The 24,777-nt window shown below is 55.1% G+C and overlaps 1 gene segment (V, D, J or C); it reads right to left on the bottom strand.

Moving 5' to 3' along the window:
• Window positions 1-3,234: 3,234 nt before the first annotated feature.
• The window catches only part of LOC137457903 (Ig gamma chain C region-like), a 31,086-nt gene continuing 9,543 nt past the window's right edge, over window positions 3,235-24,777 (bottom strand). Inside the window, 4 exon segments of the C gene segment in view lie at window positions 3,235-3,701; window positions 5,122-5,463; window positions 6,483-6,797; window positions 7,822-8,103. Of these exon segments, the coding sequence occupies window positions 3,334-3,701; window positions 5,122-5,463; window positions 6,483-6,797; window positions 7,822-8,103 (1,307 nt within the window).

A 24,777-nucleotide genomic window follows, 5' to 3' on the forward strand; every position in this document is an offset into this window, starting at 1 on the left:
TCTCCATTCAGCTCCATCCCTCTCCATCCCTCTCCATCCATCTCATGACATCTCCATCCCTCTCCATCCCTCTCCATCCACCTCCATGCCTCTCCATCCCTCTCCATACCTCTCCATCCATCTCATGACACCTCCATCCCTCTCTATCCACCTCCATCCCTCTCCATCCACCTCCATCCCTCTCCATTCAGCTCCATCCACCTCCGTCCCTCTCCATCCCTCTCTGTCCCTCTCCATCCACCTCCATCCCTCTCCATCCACCTCCATCCCTCTCCATCCCTCGCCATCCCTCTCCATCCATCTCATGACATCTCCATCCCTCTCCATCCCACTCCATTCAGCTCCATCCCTCTCCATCTCTCTCCATCCATCTCCATCCCTCTCCATCCACCTCCATCCATCTCTATCCCTCTCCATCCACCTCCATCCCTCTCTGTCCCTCTCCTTCCCCCTCCATCCCTCTCGATCAACATCCATCACTCTCCATCCCTCTCCATTCTTCTCCTTCCACCTACATCCCACTCCATCCCTCTCCATCCATCTCATGACATCTCCATCCCTCTCCATCCCTCTCCATCCTTCTCCATCCCTCTCCATCCACCTCCATCCATCTCCATCCCTCTCCATCCACCTCCATCCCTCTCTGTCCCTCTCCATCCACCTCCATCCCTCTCGATCAACCTCCATCCCTCTCCATCTCTCTCCATCCACCTCCATTCCTCTCTGTCCCTCTCCATCCCTCTCCATCCCTCTCCATCCCTCTCCATCCACCTCCATCCCTCTCCATCCCTCGCCATCCCTCTCCATCCATCTCATGACATCTCCATCCCTCTCCATCCTTCTCCATCCCTCTCCATCCACCTCCATCCATCTCCATCCATCTCCATCCCCCTCCATCCACCTCCATCCATCTCCATCCCTCTCCATCCTTCTCCATCCCTCTCCATCCACCTCCATCCCTCTCCATCCACCTCCATCCCTCTCCATCCCTCTCCATCCCTCTCCATCCACCTCCATCCCTCTCCATCCCTCGCCATCCCTCTCCATCCATCTCATGACATCTCCATCCCTCTCCATCCTTCTCCATCCCTCTCCATCCACCTCCATCCATCTCCATCCCTCTCCATCCATCTCCATCCCTCACCATCCCTCTCATGACATCTCCATCCCACTCCATCCCTCTCCATCCCTCTCCATCCCTCTCCATCCACCTCCATCCCTCTCCATCCCTCTCTATCTCTCTCCATCCCTCTCCATCCCTCTCCATCCACCTCCATCCCTCTCCATCCACCTCCATCCCTCTCCATCCCTCGCCATCCCTCTCCATCCATCTCATGACATCTCCATCCCTCTCCATCCTTCTCCATCCCTCTCCATCCACCTCCATCCATCTCCATCCCTCTCCATCCATCTCCATCCCTCTCCATCCATCTCCATCCCTCTCCATCCCTCTCATGACATCTCCATCCCTCTCCATCCCTCTCCATCCCTCTCCATCCACCTCCATCCCTCTCCATCCCTCTCCATCCACCTCCATCCCTCTCCATCCACCTCCATCCCTCTCCATCCACCTCCATTCTTCTCCATCCCTCTCCACCAACCTCCATCCCTCTCCATCCACCTCCATCCCTCTGCATCCACCTCCATCCCTCTCCATCTCTCTCCATCCCTCTCCATCTATCTCCATCCCTCCCCATCTCTCTCCATCCCTCTCCATCCCTCTCCACCAACCTCCATCCCTCTCCATCCCTCTCCATCCACCTCCATCCACCTCCATCTCTCTGCATCCACCTCCATCCCTCTCCATCCCTCTCCATCCATCTCCATCCCTCTCCATCCCTCTCATGACATCTCCATCCCTCTCCATCCCTCTCCATCCCTCTCCATCCACCTCCATCCCTCTCCATCCCTCTCCATCCACCTCCATCCCTCTCCATCCACCTCCATCCCTCTCCATCCCTCTCCACCAACCTCCATCCCTCTCCATCCCTCTCCATCCACCTCCATCCACCTCCATCTCTCTGCATCCACCTCCATCCCTCTCCATCCCTCTCCATCCACCTCCATCCACCTCCATCCCTCTCCATCCAACTCCATCCCTCTCCATCCCTCTCCATCCCTCTCCATCTGTCTCCATCCATCTACATCTGTCTCCATCCCTCTCCATTCCTTTCCATCTCTCTCCATCCCTATCCATCCCTCCACATCTATCTCCATCCATCTCCATCTGTCTCCATCCCTCTCCATTCCTTTCCATCTCTCTCCATCCCTCCCCATCTGTCTCCATCCCTCTCCATTCCTTTCCATCTCTCTCCATCCCTCCCCATCTCTCTCCATCCCTCTCCATTCCTTTTCATCTCTCTCCATCCCTCTCCATGCCTCTGAATCCATGTCCATCCCTCTCCATCTCTCTCCATCCCTCTCCATCCATCACCATCTCTCTCCATCTCTCTCCATCCCTCTCCATTGCTTTTCATCTCTCTCCATCCCTCTCAATCCATCTCCATCCCTCTCCATCTCTCTCCATCCACCTCCATCCCTCTCCATCCATCTCCACCCCTCTCCATCCACCTCCATCCATCTCCATCCATCTCCATCCCTGTCCATCCCACTCCATCTACTTCCATCCCTCTCCATCCATCTCCATTCCTGTCCATCCATCTCCATCCCTCTCCATCCACCTCCATCTTCCTCCATCCCACTCCATCCATCTCCATCCACCTCCAAAGCCATCCATCTTCAACCATCTCCAACCATCTCTGTGGCTTCCCATTCCCCACCTCAATCTCTCTACATCTCTCCATCCATCTCCATCAGTCTCCACCCACCTCCATCCTTCGCCAGTGGCTTCCCATCCACCTTCATGCTGCTCCATCCCTCTCCATCCACCTCCAACCCTCTCCATCCACCTCCAACCCTCTCCATCCACCTCCATCCATCTCCATCCAGCTCCACCCCCTTCCACCATCTCTGGTTGATTCCCATCTACCACCTCCATCCACCTCCGTCCATCTCCATCCATCTCCATCCATCTCCAACCACCTCCATTCCTCTCCATCCGCCTCCAACCACCTCCATTCATCTCCATCCACCTCCATCCTCCTCCATCCATCTCCAACCACCTCCATCCCTCTCCACCATCTCTGGTGGCTTCCCCTCCCCCACCTCCCAACCCTTCTCCAAATGTCCATCATCTTCTCCTCCTCCTCCTCCCCCAACCACCCACCCCAACCAGAACTCCAAAGCCCTTTTGCTTGCTTCACTCTTCTTTTATTTGCCACCTCCACCCCCCTACCTCTGCTTCCTCCTCCTCCATTTCCACCACCTTCTCCATCACTTCCTACCAGGCCTCTTGCTGACGCTCCTCTGGAGGAACCTCAAGGGCAGGCCCTGGTGGACCACCATGCAGACGTAGGTGTTGCCCCGGGCCCACTCCTCCCTCCCCACCCCCAGGCGGCTGTAGAGGAAGTAGGAAGCGGAAGTGGACTCTGCCCCGGGGAGGTCCTCCTTGGTGGGGGGGAAGGTGTGGTAGCTGGTGGCCTCCAGGACCTCCTGGTTCTTCAGCCACCCCACGGAGATGTCCTCGGGGTAGAAGCCTCGGATCAGGCAAGTGAGGGTGAGGGTGGCCAGGGTGGAGCTGCTGACAGCTTCCTCCTCCAAGGGTGGGGCCAGGAGGAAGACGCTTGGGGGGATGGCTTTGCCTGTGGAGAGGAGGAAGTGAGGGGGATGGGGGGAAGGGAGTGGAGGAGGCAGGGAGGGAGGTGGGGAGGGATGGAGGGGGAAGGAAGGGAGGGGAAAGGAAGTGGAGGGACAGGGAAGGTGATGGAGGGGGCAGGAAGTGAGTGGGAGAGGGCAGGGAGGGAGATGGAAGGGGCAGGAAGTGAGGTGAAGGGGGGTGAAGGGGGCAGGGAAGGAAGGAGAAGGGCATGGGGGCACAGGAAGTGAGTTGGAGGGGGAGAGGAAGAGATGGAGAGGGGATGGGGAAGGGGTGAGGCGGTGAGGAGGGAGGGAGAGGGGACAGGAAGTGAAGGGAAAAGGATGGGGGGGCAGGAAGTGATGTGGAGGAGCAGAGAAGGACGGGAAAGGGGGAGGGCAAGGAAGTAAGGTGGAGGGGGTAGGAAATGGGCAAGAAGTGGTAGGAAATTGCAGAAATAGGGAGGAAATGAGTGGGAAGTGGTGGAAATGGGGTGGAAATGCTTGGGAGTGAGGCGGAAGTGGTGGGAAACGAGGGGGGAAGTGGTGCAAATGGGCCAGAAACAGGTGGAAATGAGGTGGAAATGAGTGGGAAATGGGTAGGAAATAGTCAGAATGGGGCGGAAGTGAGGCAGAAGTTGTGGGAAATGTGGTGGAAATGGGGCAGAAGTGGTGGGAAATGGGCCAGAAGTGGTGTAAATGGGATGGAAACAGGTGGAAACGTGTCAGAAATTAGTGGGAACTGGTGGAAATGGGGCAGAAAAGGTCAGAAGTGAGGGGGAAGTGGTGGGAAATGGTCTGGAAGTGGTGCAAATGGGGCGGAAACAAGGCAGAAACATGTCAGAAATTAGTGGGAACTGATGGAAATGGGATGGAAAGGGTCAGAAGTGAGGGGGAAGTGGTGGGAAATGGGTCGGAGGTGGTGCAAAGGGGGCAGAAATGAGGCGGAAATTAGGGGGAAGTGGCAGAAATGCTTGGAGGTGAGGGGGAAATGAGTGAGAAGTGGTGGAAATGGGTTGGAAATGGTTGGAAGTGAGGCAGAAGTGGTGGGAAACGAGGGGGAAGTGGTGAAAATGGGCCAGAAACGGGTGGAAATGAGTGGGAAATGGGTAGGAAATAGTCAGAACGGGGCAGAAGTGAGGCAGAAGTTGTGGGAAATGTGGTGGAAATGGGGCAGAAAGGGGGCAGAAGTGGTGGGAAATGGGCCAGAAGTGGTGTAAATGGGATGGAAACAGGTGGAAATGTGTCAGAAATTAGTGGGAACTGGTGGAAACGGGGCAGAAAGGGTCAGAAGTGAGGGGGAAGTGGTGGGAAATGGTCTGGAAGTGGTGCAAATGGGGCGGAAATGCTCAGAAGTGAGGTGGAAGCTGTGGGAATGGGGTGGAAGTGAGGTGGAAACGAGGGGGAAGTGGGCAGGGCACCCCTTACCTTGCTTCCTCTTGAGGGTGCGAGTGATGGGGGAGGGGAGGTCACGGTGCTTGAGGGTGCAGCTGAAGCTGTCCCCCCGCTCCCAGCTGGCAGTGGCCACCGGGACCTCGCTGGTGGCCGTGAAGGTACCATTGAAGTTGGGGCGGAGCTGGAGGGGGTAGGGCCGGAGGTTGTCCTTGGCCCCGCCCCCCAGCGGGGTGTGGCTCCAGGTGAGGACCAGGCCCTCGTCGCTGGGCAGGCTGGTGGCCAAGCAGCGCAGCTTGGGGCTCTGGGAGACGTAGAGGTCGGCCGGGGAGGGAGGGAGGAGGAAGAGGCGGATGGAGCGGGCGTCGGCTGGGGAGGCTGTGGGGGAGGGAGAGGGGAGGAGAAGGTCAGGCAGGGGCCTCCAGGTCCACAACTACCTCAGGGGAAGCTCAGGGAGAGGCCTTCAGGTCCACAACTACCTCAGGAGAAGCTCTGGAGATGCCACCACCCAAGGACCACCCCAGGAGCCCCCCTGAGATGCCACCACCCAAAGCCAACCTGAGGAACCCCACGGAGATACCACCACCCAAGGGCCACCCAACTCAACCTGGAGGACCTCCATGGAGCTTCCACAACCCAAGGGCCACCTAAGGAACCCTCTGGAGATGTCACCACCCAAGGGCCACCCAACTCAACCTGGAGAACCTCCAGGGAGCTTCCACCACCCAAGGGCCACCTAAGGAACCCTCTGGAGATGCCACCACCCAAGGACCCCAACTCAACCTGGAGGACCTCCAAGGAGCTTCCACCACCCAAGGGCCACCTAAGGAACCCTCTGGAGATGTCACCACCCAAGGGCCACCCAACTCAACCTGGAGAACCTCCAGGGAGCTTCCACCACCCAAGGGCCACCTGAGGAACCCTCTGGAGATGCCACCACCCAAGGACCCCAACTCAACCTGGAGGACCTCCATGGAGCTTCCACAACCCAAGGGCCACCTAAGGAACCCTCTGGAGATGTCACCACCCAAGGGCCACCCAACTCAACCTGGAGAACCTCCAGGGAGCTTCCACCACCCAAGGGCCACCTGAGGAACCCTCTGGAGATGCCACCACCCAAGGACCCCAACTCAACCTGGAGGACCTCCATGGAGCTTCCACCACCCAAGGGCCACCTAAGGAACCCTCTGGAGATGTCACCACCCAAGGGCCACCCAACTCAACCTGGAGAACCTCCAGGGAGCTTCCACCACCCAAGGGCCACCTGAGGAACCCTCTGGAGATGCCACCACCCAAGGACACCAACTCAACCTGGAGGACCTCCAGGGAGCTTCCACCACCCAAGGACCACCCCAGGAACCCCCCCTGAGATGCCACTCCCCCTCCCAACCACTCACTGAGGCACTTGTGGTCAGTGACCTCCTGGCTGAAGGCTGTGGCCGGGTGCTGGACCCTGCAGGAGAAGGTCTTCTCCTGCCACTCCTCCAGGGAGACATTGAGGCTGGCAGCCAGGGAGAAGGTCCCAGAGGTCCCTTCTGGCTCCGGGGCTGGGGTCGGGGGGGCAGGGCTCACGGGCTGTCCGTCCTCCAGCCAATCCAGGCGCAGGGGGCGGGGCCGGAAGCCGCCCACCAGGCAGAGGAGCTGGACGGAGGTGAGGTCGCAGGAGTGGGCCAGGGTGAGGCGGGAGGGAGGCTGAGGCTGGCGGAGGGAGCCTGGGGAGGAGAGAGGGAGAGGCGGGGTTAGGCCTAAGGTCAGGTCTAGGGCCTTGGTCTAGGCCTAAGCGGAGGGCCAGGGGCTGGGCAAGGTCTAAGAGGAGGTCTGAGGTCAGTGGGAGGAGGTTGAGGTCAATGGGGCAAGGGCAAAGTTGAGACCTAGGTGGAGGCCCAGGGCCTGGACTAGGTCTAGGCCCAGATCTAGGCTTGGGTCCAGGTTCAGGGCCTGGTCAAGGCCTAAGTTGAGGGCTGGGGGCTGGGTGAGGGCTAAGAGGAGGTCTGAGGTCAGTGGGAGGAGGTTGAGGTCAATGGGACAAGGGCAAAGTCAAGGCCTAAGTGGAGGCCCAGGGGCTGGTCTAGGTCTAGGCCCAGGTCTAGGCCTGGGTCCAGGTCCAGGGGCAGGGCAAGGTGCAAGAGGAGGTCCGATGTCGGTAGGACAAGGTGGAGGTCAATGGCACAAGGGCAAAGTCTAAGCCTAGGTCTAGGCCCAGATCTAGGCCTGGGTCCAGGTCTAGGAAGGTAGAGGTCAAAGGAGGTTCAGGGCTTGGGTGAGGTCTAAGAGGATGTCCAAGATCAATGGGATAAGGTCCAGGCCCAGGTCCAGGTGGAGGTCAAAGTCAAAGTCTAGGCCCATGTCCAGGCCCTGGTCTAAGCCCAGGCCCAGACCCAGATCTATACCCAGGTCCAGGTCAAGGTTCAAACCTAGGCCCAGATCTAAACCCAAGTCCAGGCCCTGGTCTATGGCTAAGCCCAAGGGCAGGTTAAGATCCCGGCCCAGGTCCAAGCCCAGGTCCAGACCTAGGTCTAGGCACAGGCTGAGACCAAGCTCTAGGCCCAGATCCAGGACAAGGGCCAAGTCTAGGCCCAGGTCTAAGCTCAGCTCTACCCCCAGGCCCAAGCTCTGCTCAGCGGCCAGATCCAACCCCAGGCCCAGCTCATGCTCCAATCCACCCCAGGCCCCAATCCAGGTCACTCCCTCGCCCCAGGCTGAGGGCCCAAGCTTAGGCCCAGGCCCAGGCCTTACCTGTGACCTCAATGGTCTTCTGGAAGCTGGTTGGCTGATGGCTGACGGTGCAGCGGAACCGCTGGGAGATGCTCTCCTGCGTCACCTGCAGGTGGCTGGCCCTGGTGTAGAGCCCTGATTGGCCACGGGCTGACGGGTAGAGGCGGGACTTGAGCAGCCCAGGCCCATCCCAGCTGACTGTGATTGGCTGAGGGAGGTAGGAGGAGGCCAAGCAGCCCAAGGCCGGCGAAGAGCTTCCTGGGCAGGTGGCCAAGGGGAAGACCGAAGGGGAGGTCGGCTTGGCTGGAGAGGGGGGGAGGAAAGAGAGCAGGTTAGACCAGGTCTAAAGCAGTTCAGAGTGGTTTAGAGGCATTTCAGGCCAGTTGCGACCACTTTAGGCCAGTTCGGACCAGTTGAGCCCAATTCCAGCCCAGTTTAGATGAGGTCAGAGCAGTTCAGAGCCAGTTCAGCCCAGTTTAAACCAGTTCCAGCCCAGTTAAGAGCAGTTCCAGCCCAGTTTAGTTGAGGTCAGAGCAGTTTAGATTTGTTCAGACCAGTTTAGAGCCATTTCAACCCAGTTTAGACCAGTTCAGTCTAGTTTAGACTCATTCCAGCCCAGATTAGATTAGTTCAGCCCAGTTTAGATAATTCCAGCCCAGTTTAGACCAGTTCCAGGCCAGTTTAGATGAGTTCAGAGCAGTTTAGAGCCATGTCAACCCAGTTTAGATCATTCCAGTCCAGTTTAGACCAGTTCCAGTCCAGCTTAGATGAGGTCAGGGCAGTTTAGATTAGTTCATCCCAGTTTAGAGCCATTTCAACCCAGTTTAGACCAGTTCAGACCAGTTCAGCCTAGTTTAGACCCATTCCAGCCCAGCTTAGATTAGTTTAGACCAGTTCCAGGCCAGTTTAGATGAGCTCAGAGCAGTTCAGACCAGTTCAGCCCAGTTTAGATCCATTCCAGCCCAGTTTAGATCATTCTATCCCAGTTTAGCCCAATTCTAACCCAGTTTAGATCATTCCAGACCAGTTCAGACACATTTAGACCAGTTTAGAAGCATTTCAACCAAGTTTAGCCCAGTTTCAGCCCATTTTAGATGAGGTCAGACCATTCCAGCCCAGTTTTGACCAGGTCAGATTAATTTAGAAGCATTTTAACCCAATTTAGACCATTCCAGCCCAGTTTAGACCCATTCCAGCCCAATTTACACCATTCAAGGCCAGTTTAGAGCAGTTTAGACCTTTCTAGCCCATTTCTAGCCTATTTAGACCAATTTTAGCCCAGTTTAGACCAATTCAGACTAGAATAGCCCAGTTTAGACCCATTCCAGCCCAATTTACACCACCCAAGCCCAGTTTAGAGCAGTTTAGACCATTCTAGCCAAGGTTAGACCAGCTTAAACTATTCTAACCCACTTCTAGCTTATTTTAGACCGGTTCTAGCCCAGTCCAGACCATTCCAGCCCAGTCCAAACCAGCCCAATCCACTTTAGAGCCATTTCAACCCAGTTTAGACCATTCCAGCCCAGTTTGCACCATCTCACAGAATCACCAAGGCTGGAAGAGAGCTCAGAGCTCAGCAAGACCAAGCTGGCCCCCAACACCTCCTATCTACCCCATGGCTCCAAGGGCCACATCCAATCCCCTCTGGAACCCCTCCAGGGATGAGGACTCCACCACCTCCCTGGGCAGCACATCCCAAGGGCCAACAGCTCTCTCTGTGTAGAACTTTCTCCTCACCTCCAGCCTAAACCTCCCCAGGCACAGCTTGAGACTGTGTCCTCTTGTTCTGGTGCTGGGTGCCTGGGAGAAGAGACCAACCCCCACCTGGCTACAACCTCCCTGCAGGGAGCTGTGGAGAGCAATGAGGTCTCCCCTGAGCCTCCTCTTCTCCAGGCTAAGCAACCCCAGCTCCCTCAGCCTCTCCTCACAGGGCTGTGCTCCAGACCCCTCCCCAGCTTTGTTGCCCTTCTCTGGACACCTTCCAGCAGCTCAACCTCCTTCCTAACCTGAGGAGCCCAGAGCTGGACACAGGACTCAAGGTGTGGCCTGAGCAGTGCTGAGCACAGGGCACAATGACCTCCCTGCTCCTGCTGGCCACACTCTTCCTGATGCAGGCCAGGATGCCCTTGGCCTTCTTGGCCCCCTGGGCACACTGCTGGCTCATGTTCAGCTGATGTCCACCACTACCTCCAGGTCCCTCTCTGCCTGGCTGCTCTCAGCCACTCTGACCCCAGCCTGTAGCTCTGCCTGGGGTTGCTGTGGCCAATGTGCAGCACCTGGCACTGGGATGTGTTCAATCTCCTGCCCTTGGCCTCTGCCCATCTGTCCAGCCTGTCCAGGTCCCTCTGCAGATCTCTCCTGCCCTCTAACAGCTCAACTCCTGCCCCCAGCTTGGTGTCAGCTGCAAACCTACTGCTGATGGACTCCATCCCCTCCTCCAGATCATCAATGAAGATATTGATCAGGCTGGGGCCCAGCACTGCTCCCTGGGGCACACCACTGGTGCCTGGCTGCCAGCTGGCTGTGGCACCATTCACCACCACTCTCTGAGCTCAGCCTCCAGCCAGTTCCTCACCCAGCTCAGAGAGCTGCTGTCCCAGCCAGGGGCTGACAGTTTCAGCCCAGTTTAACCTAGTTCCAGCCCAGTTCAGACCATTCTAACCCAGTTTAGACCATTCCAGCCCAGTTCAGACCATTCTAACCCAGTTTAGACCACTCCAGCCCAGTTCAGACCATTCTAACCCAGTTTAGACCATTCCAGCCCAGTTCAGCCCAGTTTAGAGCCATTTCCACCCAGTTTAGACTATTCTAGCCCACTTCAGCCTGGTTTAACCCAGTTACAGCCCAGTTTAGACCCTTCTAACCCAGTTTAGATAATCCCAGCCCAGTTTAGAGCAGTTCCAGACCAGTTGAATGAAACCAGCTCAGACCATTCCAGTCCAGTTTAACACAGTTCCAGCCCTGTTTAGATCACTCTAATCCATTTTAGACCAGTTTAAACCATCCTAAGCCAGTTCTAGCCCAGTTTAGACCACCATAATCCATTCTGGCCTGGTTCAGACCAGTTTAAACTATCCTAACCTGGTTCTAGGCCAGGTTAGACCAATCCAGCCCAGTTTAGATCAGTCCTAGCCCAGTTTAACCCAGCACCAACCTAGTTGAACCCAGTTTAACCCAGTCCCAACCTAGTTGAACCCAATTTCAGCCCAGTTTAACCCAGTTTCAGCCCAGTTTAACCCAGTCCCAACCTAGTTGAACCCAATTTCAGCCCAGTTTAACCCAGTCCCAACCTAGTTGAACCCAGTTTCAGCCCAGTTTAACCCAGTTTCAGCCCAGTTTCAAGCAGTTTCAGCCCAGTTTCAAGCAGTTTAGGCCCAGTTTAAGACAGTTCTAGCCCAGTTTATCCCAGTTCCAACACAGTTTAACCCAGTTTAGGCCCAGTTTAATCCTGTTCCAGCTGACTTCACCATCATCTCCAACCCAACTCCAGCCCCATATGGACCTATAGAGTGACTCCAGCCCCATAGGGACCCCAGCCCTGCCCTATTGCGACCCCCAGATCTATAGGGACCCCACAGTGCAGCTATAGGGACCCCAGACCCATAGGGAACCCCAGCCCTGACCCATAGCGACCCCTAGCTCCTCCATAGGGACCCACAGTGCAGCGATAGGACCCCAGCCTCATGGCGACCCCCAGCTCTATAGGGACCCCACAGTGCAGCTATAGGGACCCCAGCTCCATAGGGACCCCCCAGCCCTGCCCCATAGCAACCCCCAGCTCTATAGGGACCCCACAGTGTAGCTATAGGGACCCCAGCTCCATAGGGACCCCCAGCCCTGCCCCATAGCAACCCCCAGCTCTATAGGGACCCCACAGTGCAGCTATAGGGACCCCAGCTCCATAGGGACCCCCAGCCCTGCCCCATAGCAACCCCCAGCTCTATAGGGACCCCACACTGTAGCTATTGGGACCCCAGCCCCATAGGGACCCCAGCCCTGCCTGATAGCGACCCCCAGCTCTATAGGGGCCCCACTGTGCATCTATAGGGACCCCAGCCCCATAGGGACCCATGGAGGGACTCCAGCCCCATAGCAACCCCCAGCTCCATAGGGATGCCGCAGTGCAGCTATAGGGACCCCCAGCTCTATAGGGACCCCCAGCCCTGCCCCATAGCGACCCCCAGCTCTATAGGGATCCCACAGAGCAGCTATAGGGACCCCAGCCCCATAGTGACCCCCAGCTCTATAGGAACCCCACACTGTAGCTATAGGGACCCCAGATCCATAGGGACCCCCAGTCCTTCCCCATAGTGACCTCCAGCTCTATAGGGACCCCATAGTGCAGCTACAGGGACCCCAGCCCCATAGGGGCCCCCAGCCCTGCCCCATGGTGACCCCCAGCTCTATAGGGACCCCACACTGTGGCTATAGGGACCCCAGCCCCATAAGGACCCTCAGCCCTGCCCCATAGCGACCCCCAGCTCCATAGGGACCCCACACTGTGGCTATAGGGACCCCAGCCCCATAAGGACACTCAGCACTGCCCCATAGCGACCCCCAGCTCTATAGGGACCCCACAGAGCAGCTATAGGGACCCCAGCCCCATAGGAACTCCCAGTCCTTCCCCATAGGGACCCCCAGCCCCATAGGGACCCCCAGCTCCATAGGGACCCCACAGTGCAGCTATAGGGACCCCAGCTCTATAGGGACCCCCAGTCCTGCCCCATAGCGACCCCCAGCTCTATAGGGATCCCACAGAGCAGCTATAGGGACCCCAGCCCCATAGTGACCCCCAGGTCTATAGGGACCCCACACTGTAGCTATAGGGACCCCAGCCCCATAGGGACCCCCAGCTCTATAGGAACCCCACAATGCAGCTATAGGGACCCCAGCTCCATAGGGTCCCCCAGTCCTTCCCCATAGTGACCCCCAGCTCTATAGGGACCCCACAGTGCAGCTATAGGGACCCCAGCCTCATAGGGACCCCCAGCCCTGCCCCATGGTGACCCCCAGCTCTATAGGGACCCTACACTGTGGCTATAGGGACCCCAGCCCCATAAGGACCCTCAGCCCTGCCCCATAGCGACCCCCAGCTCCATAGGGACCCCACTATGCAGCTATAGGGACCCCAGCCCCACAGGAACTCCCAGTCCTTCCCCATAGGGACCCCCAGCTCCATAGGGACCCCACAGAGCAGCTATAGGGATCCCAGCCCCATTGGGACCCCCAGTCCTTTCCCATGGCGTCCCCCAGCTCTATAGGGACCCCACAGTGCAGCTATAGGGACCCCAGCCCCAAAGTGACCCATGGAGTGATCCCCAACCCCATAGCGACCCCCAGCTCTATAGTGACCCCACAGTGCAGCTATAGGGACCCCAGCCTCATAGTGACCCATGGTGTCATCCCCAGCCCCATAGCGACCCCCAGCTCTATAGTGACCCCACAGTGCAGCTATATGGACCCCAGCCCCATGGGGACCTACAGAGAGACCTCAGCCACATAGGGACCCCCAGCCCTGCCCCATAGCAACCCCCAGCTCTACAGGGACCCCACACTGTAACTATAGGGACCCCAGAACCACAGGGACCCCCAGTCCTTCCCCATAGCGACCTCCAGCTCTATAGGGACTCCACAGTGCAGCTATAGGGACCCCAGCCCCATAGGGGCCCCCAGCCCTGCCCCATAGCGACCTCCAGCTCTATAGGGACCCTACACTGTAGCTATAGGGACACCAGCCCCATAGGGACTCCAGCCCTGCCCCATAGCAACCCCCAGCTCTATAGTGACCCCACAGTGCAGCTATAGGGACCCCAGCCCCATAGGGACCCATGGAGGGACCCCAGCCCCATAGCGACCCCCAGCTCTATAGGGACTCCACAGTGCAGCTATAGGGACCCCAGCCCCATAGGGACGCCCAGCCCTGCCCCATAGCGACCCCCAGCTCTATAGGGACCCCACAGTGCAGCTATAGTGACCACAGCCCCAGAGGGACCTACAGAGAGACCCCCGCCCAATAGCGACCCCCAGCTCTATAGGGACTGCACAGTGTAGATATAGGGACCCCAGCCCCATAAGGACCCCCAGCTGTATAGGGACCCCACAGTGCAGCTATAGGGACCCCAGCCCCATAGGGACCCCCAGCTCTATAGGGACTGCACAGTGTAGCTATAGGGACCCCAGCCCCACAGGGACCCATGGAGGGACCCCAGCCCCATAGAGACCCCCAACTCTATAGGGACTCCACAGTGCAGCTATAGGGACCCCAGCCCCATAGGGACCCCCAGCTCTATAGGGACCCCACAGTGCACCTATAGGGACCCCAGCCTCATAGTGACCCATGGAGGGACCCCAGCCCCATAGCGACCCCCAGCTCTATAGGGACTCCACAGTGCAGCTATCGGGACCCCAGCCCCATAGGGACCCCCAGCTCTATAGGGACCCCACACTGTAGCTATAGGGACCCCAGCCCCATAGGGAATCCAGCCCTGCCCCATAGCGACCCCCAGCTCTATAGGGACCCCACAGTGCAGCTATAGGGACCCCAGCCCCACAGGGACCCTCAGCTCTATAGGGACTCCACAGTGCAGCTATAGGGACCCCAGCCCCATAGGGACCCATGGAGGGACCCCAACCCCATAGCGACCCCCAGCTCTATCGGGACCCCACACTGTAGCTATAGGGACCCCAGCCCCATAGGGACCCCAGCTCTATAGGAACTGCACAGTGTAGCTATAGGGACCCCAGCCCCACAGGGACCCCCCAGCTCTATAGGGAATGCACAGTGTAGCTATAGGGACCCCCAGCCCCACAGGGACCCCCAGCTCTATAGGAACTGCACAGTGTAGCTATAGGGACCCCCAGCCCCATAGGGACCCCCAGCTCTATAGGGAATGCACAGTGTAGCTATAGCGACCCCAGCCCCATAGGGACCCATGGAGGGACCCCAGCCCCATAGCGACCCCCAGCTCTATAGGGACTCCACAGTGCATCTATAGGGACCCCAGCCCCATGGTGACCCCCAGCTCTATAGGTACCCCAGAACCACAGGGACCCATGGAGGGACCCCAGCCCCATAGGGACCTAGAGAGAGCCCCCAGCCCCATAGCGATGGCCAGCCCTGCCCCATAGGGACCCCCAGCACTGCCCCATAGCGACCCCCAGCTCTATAGAGTCCCCACAGAGCAGCTATAGGGACCCTAGCCCCATAGGGACCCCCAGCTCTATAGGGACCCCCACACTGTAGCTATTGGGACCCCCAGCCCCACAGGGACCCCCAGCCCTGCCCCATAGGGACCCCCCAGCTCTATAGGAACTGCACAGTGTAGCTATAGGGACCCCAGCCCCATAGGGATCCCCAGCCCTGCCCCATAGTGACCCCCAGCTCTATAGGGACCCCACACTGTAGGTATTGGGACCCCAGCCCCATAGGGACCCCATCCCTGCCCCATAGCGACCCCCAGCTCTATATGGACTGCACAGTGTAGCTATAGGGACCCCAGCCCCATAGGGACCCCCAGCCCTGCCCCATAGCGACCCCCAGCTCTATAAGGACCCCACAGTGCAGCTATAGGGACCCCAGCCCCATAGGGACCCCATCCCTGCCCCATAGCGACCCCCAGCTCTATATGGACTGCACAGTGTAGCTATAGGGACCCCAGCCCCATAGGGACCCCCAGCCCTGCCCCATAGCGACCCCCAGCTCTATAAGAACCCCACAGTGCAGCTATAGGGACCCCAGCCCCATAGGGACCCCCCAGCCCTGCCCCATAGCGACCCCCAGCTCTATAGGGACCCCACAGTGCAGCTATAGGGACCCCAGCTGCATAGGGACCCATGGAGGGACCCCAGCCCCATAGGGACCCTTCCTAGTCCAGCTTATCCCAGTTCCAGCCCAGTTCAAATCATCCCTTCCTAGTCTGGACCAGTTCTAGCCCAGTTTAGCCCAATTTTACCCAGTTAAGCCCAGTTTAACCTAGGCCAGTTTAGGCCCAGTTTAACCTATTTCCAGCCCGGTTTGGCCCGGTTCCATCCCATTTCAGCCCAACTTAACCCAGTTTAGCCCAGTTCCATCCCAGTTTAACCTAGTTCCAGTCTAATTTAACCCAGCTCTAGCCCAGTTTAGTCTCAGTTTACCCCTATTCCAAGACAGTTAGCTCAGTTTCAGCCCAGTCCAGCCCAGTTTAGATCATTCCAGCCTAGTTTGGACCGATTCTAGCCCAGTTCCAGCCCAGCTTAACACAGTTCTATCCCAGTTTAACACAGTTTAGACTCAGTTTAGTCCAATTCCAGCCCAGTTCATCCCTGTTTATATCCAGTTTAGACTCGTTTTATCCCAGTTTAACCCAGTTCCTATGAGTTTAACCTAGTCCCAGTCCAGTTTAACCCAAATTAGGCCCATCTTAACCCCATTCTATCCTAGTCTAGCCCAGTTCCAACCCAACTGAATCAATTTCATCCCAGTTTAACCTAGTCCCAGTCTAATTTAACCCAGTTTCAGCCCAGTTTAACCCAGTTCTAGCCTAATTTAGCCCAGTTCCAGTCCAGTTTCATCCAGTTCAGCCCATCTTAACCCCATTCCATCCTAGTCTAGCCCAGTTCCATCCCAGTTTAATCAGTTTCCTCCCAGTTTAACCTAGTCCCAGTCCAGTTTAACCCAATTTAGGCCCAGTTCTAGCCCAGTCTAACCTAGTCCAGCCCAGTTTACTCAGTCCAGCCCAGTTTAGTCCAGTCCAGCCCACTCCAACCCAGTGTAACCCAGTTACATCCCAGTTTAGCCCACTTTAGTCCCAGTTTAACCCAGTCCAGCGCAGTTTAGGCCCAGTTTAACCCAGTCCAGCCTAGTTTAGGCCAGTTTAGGCCCAGTCCCCCCTACCTCAACTCTTGCTGGGCCTCCATCATTTGATGGCCTCCAACCCAAAACCTCCAGAGGACCTTCTCCAATCTTCCCCTCCCTGGGACCATGCTGGGACCAAACTAGTGGCCACTGGGAGGTCCTCTTGGGCCACTGGGAGGTTCCTAAGGAGGCCCCAACCTGAAAGGGGGAGGGGAGAGGGAGGGGAGGGGGAGGTGATAGAGAAGTTGTGGCTTAGGAGCAGCTTTCTCACTTCCTCCTGCCTGGGCCAGGACCTGCTGAGCTCTGGAGGTCTGAAAGCCAGTAGAGTTTAGCCCAGTTTAGGCCCAGTTTAACTTAGTTCAGCCCAGTTTAGACCATTCCAGACTAGTATGGACCAGTTTAACCCAATTCCAGCCCAGTTTAGAACCCATTTAGGCCCAGTTATCTCCAGCTTAAGCCAATTCCAGCCCAGTTTAGTCCTGTTACAGCCCAGTTTAAGTGACTTCCAGCCCACTTTAACCCAGTTTAGACCCAGTTTTGCACTGAGATGTGTCTAAGAGGGGATGGAGGACATCTAAGAGGGGATGGAGGACATCTAAGAGGGGATGGAGGATATCTAGGAGGGGATGGAGGACATCTAGGAGGGGTTGGAGGAGGCCTAGGAGGACTTGGAGAAGGCCCAGGAGGGGTTGGAGGAGGTCCAGGAAGGGTTCCTAGATCAGGTTCCAGACCAGTTCATCCCAGCTTAACCCAGTTCCATCCCAGTTTAGCCCAGTTTAGACCATTCCAGCCTAGTTTGGACTAGTTCTAGCTCAGTTCCAGTCCAGTTTAACCAAATTCCAGCCCAGTTTAAGCCTGTTCCTGTCCAACCCTGTTTAGCCCAGCTTGAATCAGTTCCAGCCCAGTTTAACTCAGTTCCAGCCCAGTTTAGATCATTCCAGTCAAGTTTATCCCAGTTCTAGCCCAGTTCCAGCCCAGTTTAACCCAGTTCCAACCTAGTTTAGCCCACTTGAACCCAGTTTAGACTCACATTATCCCAGTACAGCCCAGTTCCAGCATTGATTAAGCAGGCTTAGGTCCAATTTAACCCAGTTCCAGCCCAGAGTAACACAACTAAGAACCCATTTAGGCCCAGTTAAGTCCATCTTAAGCCAATTCCAGTCCAGTTTATCCCTGTTACAGCCCAGTTTAAGTGACTTCCAGTCCACTTTAACCCACTTTAGCCCCAGTTTAGCACTGAGATGTGTCTAGGAGGGGTTGGAGGACATCTAGGAGGGGTTGGAGGAGGTCCAGGAAGGGTTCCTAGACCAGGTTCCAGCCTAGTTCAGCTCAAATTAATCCTGTTCCAGTCCAGTTTAGACCATTCTAGCCTAGTTTGGACCACTTCTAGCCCAGTTGCAGCCCAGTTCCAGTCCAGTTTAGGTCACTTCCAGCCCAACTTAAACCAATTCCATCCCAGTTTGTCCCAGTTCCAGCCTACTTTGGACAAGTTCAACACAGTTCCAGCCCAGTTTAACACAGTTCAGTCCACCTTAACCCAGTTCTAGCCCATCTTAACCCAGTTCCAGCCCATCTTAACCCAGTTCCAGCCCAGTTTAGACCATTCCAGCCTAGTTTGGACCAGTTCTAGCCCAGTTTAACCCAGTTCCAGTCAAGTTTAACCCAGTTCAGCCCAGCTTAACCCAGTTCCAGTCCCGGTTTAACCCAGTTCTAGCCCTGTTTAACTCAGTTCCAGCCCAGTTTAGACCATTCCAGCCTCATTTATCCCAATTCTAGCCAAGTTTAATCTAGTTTAACACTTCCACCCCAGTTTAACTCAGTTCCATCCGAGTTTACCCAGTTCAGACTCAGTCCAGCCCAGTTCCAGCTCAGTTTAGACCATTCCAGCCCAGCTAGAACCAGTTCTAGCCCAGTTTGACTCCATTTAGGTCCAGTTTAAACCAGTTTCATCCCATTTTATCCCAGTTCTAGCCCAGTTTAAGCAGGTTCCAGCTCAGTTTAGACCACTCCAGCCCAGTTTGGACCAGATCCAGACCAGTCCATCCCAGTTTAGATCAGTCCAGCCCAGTTTACCACCAGTTCTAGCCTAGGTCCAGCCTGGTTTACCCCCTTTACATCCCAGTTTAGAAGAGAATAGAATAGAATAGAGTAGAATAGAATAGAATAGAGCAGGTTGGAAGAGACCTTCAAGATCATTGAGTCCAACCTATCATCCAACACACCTCATCAACTAACCCATGGCACCAAGCACCCCATACAAGTCTCCTCCTGAACACCTCCAGTGATGGTGACTCCACCACCTCCCCAGGCAGCACATCCCAATGGGCAATCACTCTCTCTGTGTAGAACTTCTTCCTCACCCTCCAGCCTAAACCTCCCCTGGCACAGTCTGAGACTGTGTCCTCTTGTTCTGGTGCTGGGTGCCTGGGAGAAAAGACCAACCTCTGCCTGGCTACAAGCTCCATTAAGGGAGCTGTGGAGAGCAACAAGGTCTCCCCTGAGCCTCCTCTTCTGCAGGCTAAGCAACCCCAGCTCCCTCAGCCTCTCCTCACAGGGCTGTGCCCCAGACCCCTCCCCAGCTTCGTTGCCCTTCTCTGGACACCTTCCAGCAGCTCAACCTCCCTTCCTAACCTGAGGAGCCCAGAGCTGGACACAGGACTCAAGGTGTGGCCTAACCAGTGCTGAGCACAGGGCACAATGACCTCCCTGCTCCTGCTGGCCACACTGCTCCTGATGCAGGCCAGGATGCCATTGGCCCTCCTGGCTGCCTGGGCACACTGCTGGCTCATGTTCAGCTGCTCTCCACCACTATCCCCAGGTCCCTCTCTGCCTGGCAGCTCTCAGCCACTCTGACCCCAACCTGTAGCACTGCCTGGGGTTGCTGTGGCCAATGTGCAGCACCTGGCACTTGGATGTGTTCAATCTCCTGCCCTTGGCCTCTGCCCATCTGCCCAGCCTGTCCAGGTCCCTCTGCAGAGCCTCTCTGCCCTCCAGCAGCTCAACTCCTGCCCCCAGCTTGGTGTCAGCTGCAAACCTACTGCTGATGGATCTCCATCCCCTCCTCCAGATCATCAATGAAGATATTGATCAGGCTGGGACCCAGCACTGCTCCCTGGGGCACACCACTGGTGCCTGGCTGCCAGCTGGCTGTGGCACCATTCACCACCAGTCTCTGGGCTCAGCCTCCAGCCAGTTCCTCACCCAGCTCAGAGAGCTGCTTGTCCCAGCCAGGGGCTGACAGCTTGGCCAGGAGTTTGCTGTGGGGCCTGATCCCTTGGCCATGCTGTACGTGCTGTGTGATTGCACTCAAGATGACTCTTCCATCATCTTGCCTGGCACTGAGGTCAGGCTGACAGGCCTGGAACTCCCTGGCTCAGCCAACCTGCCCTGCTTGTGCATGGGCACCACGTTGGCCAGTTAGCCCAGTTTAGGCCCAGTTTACCCTAGTCCCAGTTCAATTTAACCCAGTTTAGGCCTACACCCAGCCCACTTTAACTCAATTCCATCCCACTTTAGACTCAGTTAATCCAGTCCAGCTCAGTTTAAGCTCAGTGTAACCCGGTTTCAGTCTGGTCAACCCAGTTTAGACTAACTTTAGCCCAGTCCAGCCCAGTTCCAGCATAGTTTCACCCAGCTTAGGTCCAGTTTAAACCAGTTCCAGGCCAGTTTAACCCAGGTTAGGCCCCCTGACTTCTAAGAAGGGTTAGAGGAGGACTAGGAGGGGTTGGAGGAGGTTCCAGAAGGGTCTACCCCCTTCCCCTCTCCCCTCCCCCCTCTCTCCCTTCCCCCCTCCTCCTTCTGCCCCCTCCCCCCCTCCCCTTCCCCATTTTTTCTTCCCCTTCCTCCCCTCCTCTCCCCTTCACCTCCCCCTCCCCCTTCCCCCATCTGCTCCCTCCCCCCTCCCCTTCTCCACTGTCTCTCCCTCTCTCCTCCTTCCCCCTTCCCCCTCCTCTCCCCTTCTCCTCCTTCCCCCTCCCCCCCTCCTCTCCCCTTCCCCCTCCCTCATTCCCTTCCCCCCTTCCCTCCTTTCCCCCTCCCCCTCTCTTCTTCCCTTCCCTTCCCTTCCCTTCCCTTCCCTTCCCTTCCCTTCCCTTCCCTTCCCTTCCCTTCCCTTCCCTTCCCTTCCCTTCCCCTTCCCTTCCCTTCCTTCCCTTCCTTCCTTCCCTTCCCTTCCCTTCCCTTCCTCCTTCCCTTCCCTTCCCTTCCCTTCCCCATTCCCTTCCCTTCCCTTCCCTTCCCTTCCCTTCCCTTCCCTTCCCTTCCCTTCCCCTTCCCTTCCCTTCCCTTCCCTTCCCTTCCCCTTCCCTTCCCTTCCCTTCCCTTCCCCCCCTCCTCCTCTCCCTTCTCCCCCCTATCCTCTTCCCCCCTTCCCCTCCTCCCCCCTTCCCCTCCTCCCCCCCTTTCCCCTCCTTCCCCTCCCCCCTCCCCCCTTCCCCCCTCATCCCCATCCCCTTTTTCTCCCCCCCCCTCCTCCTTTTCCTCACCCCCAAACCCTGACCTCTTTTTGGAGCCTTCTCTCTCCACCTTGTTTCACTTCCCCTCCCCCCTCCCCCCCTCCCAGGCCCAAAATGACTCAGCTGAGGCCTCCCAGCCCCCAAATTTAGCTCTCTCCTCCCCATCCCCCTCAGGACCAAAAGAGGCCAAAGTTTGGGGGGGGGGGAGGGAGAGAGAGGGGCAGAGGAGGTTTCAAGGGGAAGCTCCAGGCTCAGGTTTACCCTCTCAAGGCCTTCCTTGGGCCTTGGGTGAGGCCTTTGGCCCTTGAAAAGCCCTTGCCAGGCTATTTTGGGGCCAGTTTTGGCCCTTTTGGAGGCATCTTTAACATTTCTTATTGGTTTTTAGCCTTTTTTCCCCCCTTTTTTAACCATTTCCCCCCCTTTTTGACTCCTTTTTACTCCTTTTGGACCATTCCCCATCCCCCCTTTCCTCCTTTTTCCAACTTTTAAACCTTTTTTCCCCTTTTTCCCCCATTTTTACCATTTTTTGCCATTCTTACTTTTTTTTACCCATTTTAAACCGTTTTTTAACCTTTTAACCATTTTTTACCCATTTTTACCCTTTCCCCCCGTTTTTTCCTTCTTTTTTTTACAATTTTTACCATTTTTTACCCATTTTTACCCTTTTTCCCCCCCTTATTTACACTTTTTAACCATTTTTTCCCCTTTAAACCATTTTTCACCCTTTCCCCCCCATTTTCTTAACCTTCTTAACCTTTTCTTACCCTTTTTTACCATTTTTCCCCCTTTTCCCCCCTTCTTTGCCCTGTTTTACCCTTTTTAACCCATTTTTCCCCTTTCCCCCCATTTTTACCCTTTTTAACCATTTTAAAACCCTTTTTACCCATTTTTACAACTTTTAACCATTCTTTGCCCATTTTTACCCTTCTTAACCCATTTATATCACTTTTTATCCATTTTTTATCCTTTTTAAAACCATTTTTAACCCTTTTTTAACCTTTTAACCCATTTTTAACCCTTTTTTACCCTTTTAAACCCATTTTAACAATTTTTAACCTTTTAACCATTTTTTAGTAATTTTTACCCCATTTTCACCCTTTTTACCTATTTTTAAACTTCTTTACCAATTTTTACACTTTTTAAACCTTTTCCCCCTTTCTTTGCCCTTTTTAACCCTTTTTTAACCATTTTTACCCTTTTTTTACCATTTTTAACCCTTTTTTACCATTTTTTACCCATTTTTTACCATTACTTAACCTTTTCCCCCATTTTTGTACCCATTTTAACCTTTTCCCACCTTCTTTACACTTTTAAACCATTTTTACCCTTTTAAACCTTTTTTTATCCCTTTTTACAACTTTTACCCATTCTTTGCCCTTTTTTATCCTTTCCTCCCCATTTTCTTAACTTTTCAACCTTTTTAAATGCATTTTTACCTTTTTCCCTTTCTTTGCCCTTTTTTTACTGTTTTTAACACATTTTTACCCCTTTAAACCCATTTTGCCCTTTTTTACCCCTTTTAACCATTTTAAACCATTTTTTGCCCTTTATACCTATTTTTACCCTCCCCCCCATTTTCTTAACCTTTTAACCCCTTTTTACCATTTTTTACCCTTTTTACCATTTAACCCCCCCTTTTAACCATTTTTACCCCTTTTTACCATTTTTACCCATTTTTACCATTTCTACCCATTTTTACCATTTCTACCCATTTTTACCATTTCCCCTCTTTTCTTAACCTTTTAAGCCTTTTAAACCTATTTTTACCCCTTTTTAGAATAGAATAGAATAGAGCAGGTTGGAAGAGACCTTCAAGATCATCGCGTCCAACCTATCACCCAACACCATCTAATCAACTAAACCATGGCACCAAGCACCCTGTCAAGTCTCCTCCTGAACACCTCCAGTGACGGCGACTCCACCACCTCCCCGGGCAGCCCATTCCAATGGGCAGTCACTCTCTCTGTGTAAAACTTCCTCCTGACCTCCAGCCTGAACTTCCCCTGGCGCAGCCTGAGACTGTGTCCTCTTGTTGTGGTGCTGGGTGCCTGGGAGAAGAGACCAACCTCTGCCTGTTTACAACCTCCCTTCAGGTAGTTGTAGAGAGCAATAAGGTCACCCCTGAGCCTCCTCCTCTCCAGGCTAAGCAGCCCCAGCTCCCCTCAGTCTCTCCTCACAGGGCTGTGTTCCAAGCCCCTCACCAACTTCATTGCCCTTCTCTGGACTCATTCCAGCAAGTCAACATCCTTCCTAAACTGAGGGGCCCAGAACTGGACACAGTACTCAAGGTGTGGCCTAACCAGTGCAGTGTACAGGGGCAGAATGACCTCCCTGCTCCTGCTGGCCACACTGTTCTTAATGCAGGCCAAGATGCCATTGGCCTTCCTGGTCGCCTGGGCACACTGCAGGCTCATGTTCAGCCTACCATCAACCAGCACCCCCAGGTCCCTCTCTGCCTGGCTGCTCTCCAGCCACTCTGACCCCCAGCCTGTAGCACTGCCTGGGGTTGTTGTGGCCAATGTGCAGCACCTGGCACTTGGATGTGTTCAGTCTCCTGCCCTTGGACTCTGCCCATCTGTCCAGCCTGTCCAGGTCTCTCTGCAGAGCCTCTCTACCCTCCAGCAGATCAACTCCTGCCCCCAGCTTGGTGTCATCAGCAAATTTACTGATGATGGACTCAATGCCCTCATCCAGATCATCAATAAAGATGTTAAAGAGGACGGGGCCCAGCACTGATCCCTGGGGGACTCCACTACTGACTGGCTGCCAGCTGGATGTGACACCATTCACCACCACTCTCTGGGCTCAGCCTCCAGCCAGTTCCTAACCCAGCTCAGAGAGCTGCTGTCCCAGCCAGGGGCTGACAGCTTGGCCAGGAGTTTGCTGTGGGGGACAGTGTCAAAGGCCTTGCTTGCAGTCCAGGCAGAGCTCATCCGCAGCCTGCCCCACAGCCACCAGGCAGTCACCTGGGCATGGAAGGAGCTCAGGTTGGTCAGGCAGGACCTGCCCTTCCTAAATCCATGCTGGCTGAGCCTGAGCCCTTGGCCATCCCCTTCTTTCCCCTTTTTTACCCAGTTTTACCCTTCCCCCATTTTCTTAACCTTTTTACCCTTTATTACCCATTTTTACACTTTCCCCCTGCTTTTTCCCCTTCTTTGCCCTCTTTAATCCTTTTTACCCATTTTAACCCTTTTAACCTGTTTTTAACACTTTTAACCCATATTTACCCATTTTAACCCATTTTTAACTGTTCTTTGCCCTTTTTTTACCCTTCCCCCCTTTTCCTGACCTTTTAACCCTTTTTAACACTTTTGAACCATTTTTAACACATTTTTGCCACTGTTAACCCATTTTTTACCATTTTTAATCCCTTTTTAACCATTTAAACCCTGTTTTTACCCTTTTTTACCCGTTTTTGCCTCTTTACACCCTTTTTTACCCCTTTAAGACTTTTTACCATTTTTCCCCCTTTCTTTGCCCTTTTCCCCCCTTTTCCCCTCATTTTTTCCTCTTTTTCCCATTCTTTAACCTTTTTAACCACTTTTGAGCCTTTTAAACCAATTTTGACCTTTTTTTTACCATTTTGACCCTTTTTTTTAACCATTTTTTGACCCTTTTTTTACCATTTTGGACCCTTTTTTACCATTTTAACCCCTTTTTAACCATTTTGGACCCTTTTGACCTCCTTTC

This window comes from Melanerpes formicivorus, unplaced genomic scaffold, assembly GCF_026170545.1.
Source record: "Melanerpes formicivorus ecotype bairdi unplaced genomic scaffold, bMelFor1.0.p_v2 SCAF_208, whole genome shotgun sequence".
NCBI lineage: Eukaryota > Metazoa > Chordata > Aves > Piciformes > Picidae > Melanerpes > Melanerpes formicivorus.